Raw genomic sequence first — 7,453 nt, 5'->3', positions numbered from 1 at the left:
TTTACATCAGCCCTTATTTAGATTAAATTCCCTTTGTACGCTCCTTTCACACTAATTGGCTCGATCTGTACATGCTGTAAAGGCAGACTCCCCATTTCAGTCCTAAAACAAAATTAGCAAGTACATATCTGGCCTAAGTTACAGCAGGAAATGAAATTTTAGGTACTCAAGGCCTGCTGTAACCACCAAATTAAATCAAACAATACGCAAGCCTCATATCCAAACCCAGCATAAACATCACAGACAACTCAACTATCACCCACAATTCAGTCTCTACATGAACAAAACAAACTACTGCACTAATACCCACTATACCGAATTTGTGGATTCTCGTTTTACACAGCACAGCTTGAAACAAGAGCATGAAATCAACGTTTCATATTCAAAGCCCGAACGAATTAAACATGGAAAGGTTATGTGCTTTTGAAACTAATCATTAAAGAGTAACACCAAGTGGTTCAAAATGTGTTTTGTTTGGCCTGTATTCAATAAAACCATCAAAATAGGCCCCTAATGTAAGAATAATATTGTAGATTAAATGGGGCTTTGCATTAAGACCTCAGTGCTACACTTACATTATGAAAAGAGGATTAGCTAACTTTGGCAACAAAATCACTCTCTCATAGCTGCATAATCAACTGCCCTGTTTCAATGTCTCAATTAGTGTGAAGCCTTATTATTCCAGTTATGAAAAACACAAAGGTTCAAGATCATCTCTCAGTTTTCACATATATATATCAATACGCATATAACACAAATCAGAAAAAGAACAAGCAAGCAAACATGGGAAATGGAAACGCATGCTATGTGAGTCATGGGACATTTTAGGGCATACAGCTGTGGACTTGGTATATTTCACCTTGTCTTGTAAATCCCAGCAACATCATTAATCCATTAGCAAGTTTTGTAAATCTCAGTCACATCTTAAGATTCTGCCTTTTTTCCCCAGACCACTGGCAGCTGGGAGTAAAACACAGCCCCTCACGTTCAGTGTCCTCCGTTGGATGACTCACTACTCAGTTATTAAGCACCCAGCACCCTCTGCAGCCCAGACAGAAAAGGATCTATGCCAGCATGCCACACAAGTGCTTCCAGCCCCAAAGAGAAAGACAGACAAAGACAGGGGAGATGACCTGGGCACCTCAGTGGCCCTCTTTTTCTGTTCTGGATGCAGCCACTTTCTTGGCCTTGTCTGGCCTGGTTAAGAATTCCAGCTGCTCAGATGAGTCAGCCCCCTTCCCTGGGGCAGAGGCACTGTTGTCTACAAACATGTTGGGGATGTCCTGGCCAAAGTAGATCTTGCTGTTGGCTGCTATGGCCTGATATTTCATGAGCTCCAGATACTCCGGTGTCAGCTTAAGCTAAAAGAGCAAGAAAATAAGACTCTGATTTATCAATTCAGTAAAAGCCAGTTTTACAGCAAGCCTGGCAATTTTTTACTTCTTAACGTTTATGTTCTACCAAGAACATAAATAAAAAGAGAGAGATGTTTGTTTTACATATGAGTATGTGCATGTGTTTATGATCACTGGCTAAAATAAAAAAACAAATGCATTCCAGAATGACACACTTTTTCCCCATTTTCTAAAGAAAAATGGTTTACCCTGTTGGCTTCAGCAAACTTTGCTGCTGTATAGAACTCAGCATCCGCTTTGGCTTTTTCTCTGGCCATGAAAGCAGCATCTGTTATGGACAGTCGAGCATGTCAATATTTATCTGCTTTATCAGAACAGAATTAATCAAACTTATGTGGCTTGTTAATCACACCTTCTATTTCTGATATCTTCTTCTCTGTCTCCTTTTCCATTACTCTCTGCTTAAAGTGGATCTCAGCTACTTGAGCAGTCTTTTCAGCCTCTGAGATGAAAACACACAACAGACATGAAACATAGTCAAACCCAACAATCTTAAGATTAATATATGATAAAAGGCATAATGGGTGTCTTTCCTCACCAATGATGGCCTTCTTTCTCTCAGTCTCTGCCTCCTTCTCCACAACTTTCTGGGTCTGAGCTGTGATAAGCAATCTGGTCTTTTCAGCTTCCCTTCATTAGGAGACAGATGCTTAATTTGTTTTACACCAAGCAGATTTTCACTATTGGTCACATCTGGGACAATTTGGTACACTTCTTTGTACTATAAACAATGTTGTAAAATTATTGCAAGAGGCATCACGGTTACTTATAAGAGGCAAATGTTTGCTGTCCTATCAAAACCTTTAATTCCGCCCCCCTGTGGCTACAGACAACGTTGCTGTGCAAGCAGGGACTTTCCTTTCCGTTTCTGTTGTTTTGCTGTATTCTGCAAATCGAGCAGGAATTTGTGTTTACAAGTGAAATCGAACATGTAGCAAAGACCATTTTTGAGTGTTGTACTCCCTCTTTACACTTTGCATGAACCATGATTACAAATAAATCACTTGTCTAATGTCCTTTATAGAAACTATAAACAGTTGATCTGCTGCCACTCAAACTGTTTGAACTCAGCACAGGAGAAAGGACAGATTTCTCATTAACATTATCTTCAAAGTCAGTAGATTAGAACACTTTATTGTAGGCTTATTAAGGCTTTGTTTTTTAGTTTAGAATGTTTAGCTTTCTTTCCTCTTTTTCCACCTGAAATGTTTTGGTGTCCAAAATTTTGGTGCAGTCCTACATTATCAGCATTATTTTGTCACATCAGAGAACTTAAAACTAAAGTTATTGCAGGACAACTAGCACCTTGTACACTTCATTAACAAAAATTATTGTACTCACATCAGTTCAAAGTTTCTCCTGATTGCCTCAGGGATTTTAGGCTTGGTGACACGGACAGCCTGCAAAGACCGGACAGCGAACATCAAACACAATTGGACACGTCAAGATGACTCTTCACGCCTGAGGCACAGGGTTTTCCTTGGATTCTGACAAACTGCTTGACAGCTTCAGCTACCAGGCTGGAAAACTAGAGCCACCATGATTCACAAAGGAACTGCTATGCTCTGGACTGTTGGCAAGTGTTCTCAACATTATTCCTAAGCACTGGTTCATCTGACTTGAAATGATTCCAAGAAAGAGATAATGTAAACACAAAAAGTATGATTTCTTACTAGCTTGTCTGCACTTTAACCCCAGTAGTCACTGTGCTATTTGAAGAGGAGGAGTACAGGTACAAATCAATAAAAAATAGTTTCCATACAAACACTGTTGGAGCTCTCCGTACCTGACACAATAGTAAAGATTCTGTATAAAGACTGATAATATGAAGGTATACTGATTTTCTTAGTGAGATATCCTAAATTGAAAGATATCAGATTCACCCATGTTTTACAATAAGATCAAGCCATAATGATTAAATCTTTCAGTGCTTTTTGACTGGTCCCCACCCATATAGTATAGAGACACACAATAGTACTGCAAAGACTTTCCAGAATTCGTTGTATTTCAGGCTGAAACAACACCAATTACAAAGGAAGCAAGAGTGTTGAAAATGTCACAAAATCTCACCTGAATAGTAAGACCAGGGGCCATGGAATTCAGATCCTTCTGCAAAGCAGTCTTGAGGTTTTCATCAATTATATCTGTGACAGGAGATTATAAACACGAGGCTGCAATTCATTTGACGTAAAGCTGCAACAAAAGTGCAGTGAACTTAAGGCACATGGCCCGAGACACACAAAACATGGCCTGCACTGTTGTTCCATGTAAACATTTAGCCAGAAAGTACTCAGCAGGATAAACTGTTTGACATTACTGCTACTTACCAAACAACTCAATATAGACCTCCTGTAGTGTGTGAACACTACAGAACTGGTTCAGCTCATGGTGGATTTTATTGAATATTAGTGTCTTATCATAATCTGCAGTGTAGTTCCTCACAATGTCCACCACTGAAAAGACCCAAGGAAAGGTAATGATTACACATTTTAAACTGACTGCATCCATTTCACTCATGAGGTGTTTTAGCAGTATTCTTACCTGCTGATGGCACCAGCATATTGACCACCTCAATTCTATCAAAATAAATCATAACACCTCCACTGGAGAAGAAGAAAAAAAAAAAAAAAAAAACACTAATTAAACGATCCTCATAATATCATACCAGGTGATTTCACTAATACACCAATAAACCTATTCAAGAACATGTTGTATTATAAAGAGCACACTGTATTTAACAATTACACCTCTCAAATTCTCAATGGTTAAAATTTTACCTTGTTCCACAAGGCACATTTTTTATTTCATCCGTTTGCAGAGTTGTCTGTAATAGAGAGGAAATTATTAGGAAGGAATATTTAAAAAAAAAAAAAAAAGTCTTGCAAACCTCAAATGACCAACCACAGACTCAGTTTATGATAATTAATCAGCCATGTAGATAAATGATAAGTGAATGAGGTATGCCAACAGTTTTCACAAAAAAAGATTTCATAGTGACTTAGTGGTTCTGAACCTGAATTAAATTTGCGGTTCGGCAGCCAATGGATCTGCTCACAGTGCATGTGATGTGAACCACTTTTTAAAAAAAAAAAAAAATATTTTTTTATTGTCTCACTGAGAGAGGGGCTGCTCTGTGTTCAATCACACAGCACACAAGCTACAAAGGCCACTGCATAGCACTGCCCACTTCAAACAGTAGATTACGACTGCTGTTAAATATGCCTGAGCTATAAGATACTGACCACTGTTAAATGTGCTCAAGCCAAGTATGACATACAAAGCACACCAGAGCACATTTCAGTACGTGTGTTGCAAAAACTGACTGAAGAAACAAAAGACAAAATACTGCAGAGCTGAAAATTCATTACAATTACAATGGATAGCTGGACTCAAGCAACAGAGAGACTAACACATAGGAACTTAAAAACTAGTTCTTCAGACACAATCCATTTATAAAGCACATGTGAGAGAGCATTTGGCCGATATGCTGAAAGAGGCTATTGCTGAATAGAAACTCAAATGGCAAAATATCACTATTCGTGCCACACGATTTTCACCTCACAACAAATTTTTTTGTAACAGAAACTTTCAAAAAAGTTCTCTTTCTTGTTTTGAAAATATTTCTGGTTTGTGTTTGGCATATCTTATACTAAATTTATGTTTAGTAAATGAATATCTAAAGTTTAAAGCTGATTAAGCTGAACCACCATACAAACTGAATCATATCCCAGAAGCCAAAACAGACTGTGAAAGGGCTAAACTGTTACACTTCTCCCACTTACATTTACAGCATTTAGCAACGTAATATACTTGCTGATATAGTCATACTGAGATGCATTCAAAGAAAATAGCTTACCTGCACTGATCTGTAGGTAGTGATGAAAGGCAGCATGATGTGATACCCCGGGCCATTTGGAGTGGTCAACAAAGCCCCACCTCTGGAAAAAACAATGAAGCTCAATTTTTTGTTTCAAAATATGTTTTACATCTTAAGTTACAGATACAGTTTAAACATACATATACTCTGAGAAAGTCATATACAGAGCAGATTGCTCCAGTAACTGAAAATACATCAAAACAAGCCTTTGATACTTACCTGTAGTAAACAGCTAAATGACCTTCTTCTATCTTATGTATAGAAGAGTGAAGCATAATAGCCATCACACCAGCGATCGCAGCAACCACTGCCCCGACATGCGCCATCGTCATCCTTCACCCAGCAACTCACCTGCTGCAAAATAAGACAGATTAACAAAACTATTCCTTACTAACTCAATACAGACCAATGGTTCAGTTTATGGTGGCCTTTTCTAAGAGTACAGTCTCATCATGTCCACCACAAAGTACTATTTTAATATCTAACAATCTCATGTTGGGTCATTTTCATTTAGCAAAGAAGCATGATCACTGATCACTTTACATAAATAAAGATTCATTTGAAAAAATCTATTAGGCTGAATGCAAAAAAGGTAGGTTGTGACTGACTCACTGCAAACGTGCACCTGTGCAGTCTGTCAGCATTTACAGAAAACATGTACAGAAGCCTGTTGGTCATGTCTGACCCAACTTTAACTGATATCACAAGTGAATGATAAACCACATTTATTTAGGAAGTGCGCGTACATAGCTCTAACCTCTCCTGGGAAGTCTGTGGGTTATGTGTGGTCCAGAGTGAGATGGCATGTCCAACACTCCTCTCACGGAGTCTATAAGGACATGCAAGCAATGCTATTTTTGGTCGTCGAATATTATACAGCTTGTTGGCCAGCTGGGCTTTTTTCGCTGTGACAAGAAGAGTAAAAGAAACCCGAACGTCTAGTTAGCTAGCTCAGCTAAGGGTTAGCCAACTGGGACGGTTTCTAACGTAGGTTACTTCCTCATTGTGCATTCAAATCGAGTTGTACATTAGCTAACCTACCATTATCAGGCGCTCTGAATTACATGGGAGTGCCGTCGCTTTGATAACTAACACTACAGTCAAGGACCTGATAAATGTCTTATCTAACCATAAAACAGAAACTCACCGAGGTCGCTTAATCTTTATAAAGCTAGCATGCTATAACAGCAGCTAACCCTCGACTCACACTCCGCTCGGCAAGCTAAGACAGCTAACCAGCTAAAACTAGGCGAAGATGAATGGTAACGCAGCGTTAGTGGCTAACAGCTCTAGCCGCTGGCTAACCGAGTCTGCAATGTAAACGGACTGTGAATGAAATCAAACGATTTCTATGAAGCAGCACCCATGAGAGAAACAGCTTCAGGGTGTAGGTTTACCTGTCATTCGTTAGTCAGAAAACGCCGAAGACTCATTTCACTTTTCACTGGATGAGTAACGTTACCGGAGTCATGCCCCCCAAAGCCGCTCCCACCGTCCGAGCTACAGCGTCATCAGCTCTGGTGAGGGCTTCGCTTGCAAACGGCGGCATCAACCGCCAAATTAAAAGTGCCAATTCGTGCGGCTAGAATACTAGATAAAAAATATAAAAGAAGAATAAACAATGTGTGAAGCACCTAAAATCAGCAGCTAGCTATGATCTGCAAAAGTGCAAAGAGATCGTCCTGGCTCAAGGACACATTAATGTTATTTTACTTGGCTATTTATGTGCGGATGTACGTGTAGTCTTTTCATTTGAATAGGTTTAATGTAAATTTGTATGATTCAATCTTCCAAAATCTTAATGGGGCTGTACATTTAGCCCTGTTTTTTAAAATAAAAAAGAATGTCTTTTTATTCTGTCGTTGTGTTCTATTCTATTTAACAGTTCAGTTTGTATGAATGCTTTACATGCAGTATTGCCAGAAAAGGACAAAGGAATAGTGCTATTAATATTATCAAACTCACGCGTCTTGTTTTAGTGAATTAAATACACTATAATTCAATGTAAAAAGTGTGGTTCAGGCTACGGCTTTTTTGAGTAACGGAATTCTGCAGTTCCAAAAGTCTACACATTAAATACAAACAGTAGTTTCAGTCTTTAGTTAAGTCCGTAGAAGATAAAATCATATCATGAGAAAAACATCGGGTCATTGTTTGCTCA

At 38.7% G+C, this 7,453-nt stretch overlaps 1 protein-coding gene across 4 annotated transcripts in view; it reads right to left on the bottom strand.

Annotated features, from left to right (window-relative positions):
* Positions 1 to 6,818, bottom strand: part of erlin1 (ER lipid raft associated 1) — a 7,897-nt gene extending 1,079 nt beyond the window's left edge. Inside the window, exons 1-12 of one of the 4 annotated variants that reach the window (XM_017696568.2) lie at positions 6,690 to 6,818; positions 5,512 to 5,643; positions 5,272 to 5,353; positions 4,193 to 4,239; positions 3,957 to 4,018; positions 3,743 to 3,868; positions 3,486 to 3,559; positions 2,757 to 2,815; positions 1,954 to 2,045; positions 1,768 to 1,857; positions 1,604 to 1,683; positions 1 to 1,361 (exon numbers count right to left, since the gene is read on the bottom strand). The exon at positions 1 to 1,361 is cut by the window's left edge and continues 1,079 nt beyond it. In XM_017696568.2, coding sequence (XP_017552057.1) covers positions 1,143 to 1,361; positions 1,604 to 1,683; positions 1,768 to 1,857; positions 1,954 to 2,045; positions 2,757 to 2,815; positions 3,486 to 3,559; positions 3,743 to 3,868; positions 3,957 to 4,018; positions 4,193 to 4,239; positions 5,272 to 5,353; positions 5,512 to 5,624 — 1,044 coding nt within the window. In that variant the 5' untranslated portion in view covers positions 5,625 to 5,643; positions 6,690 to 6,818 and the 3' untranslated portion in view covers positions 1 to 1,142. Of the gene's footprint in view, positions 1,362 to 1,603; positions 1,684 to 1,767; positions 1,858 to 1,953; positions 2,046 to 2,756; positions 2,816 to 3,485; positions 3,560 to 3,742; positions 3,869 to 3,956; positions 4,019 to 4,192; positions 4,240 to 5,271; positions 5,354 to 5,511; positions 5,647 to 6,038; positions 6,221 to 6,689 lie in introns of those variants that run through there. The other 3 variants (XM_017696567.2, XM_037538840.1, XM_037538841.1) reach the window with 3 other exon arrangements.
* Positions 6,819 to 7,453: the final 635 nt, after the last annotated feature.

Source organism: Pygocentrus nattereri, chromosome 5 (assembly GCF_015220715.1).
Source record: "Pygocentrus nattereri isolate fPygNat1 chromosome 5, fPygNat1.pri, whole genome shotgun sequence".
Taxonomy (NCBI): Eukaryota; Metazoa; Chordata; class Actinopteri; order Characiformes; family Serrasalmidae; genus Pygocentrus; species Pygocentrus nattereri.
This window is presented reverse-complemented; position numbering and strand designations above follow the sequence as displayed.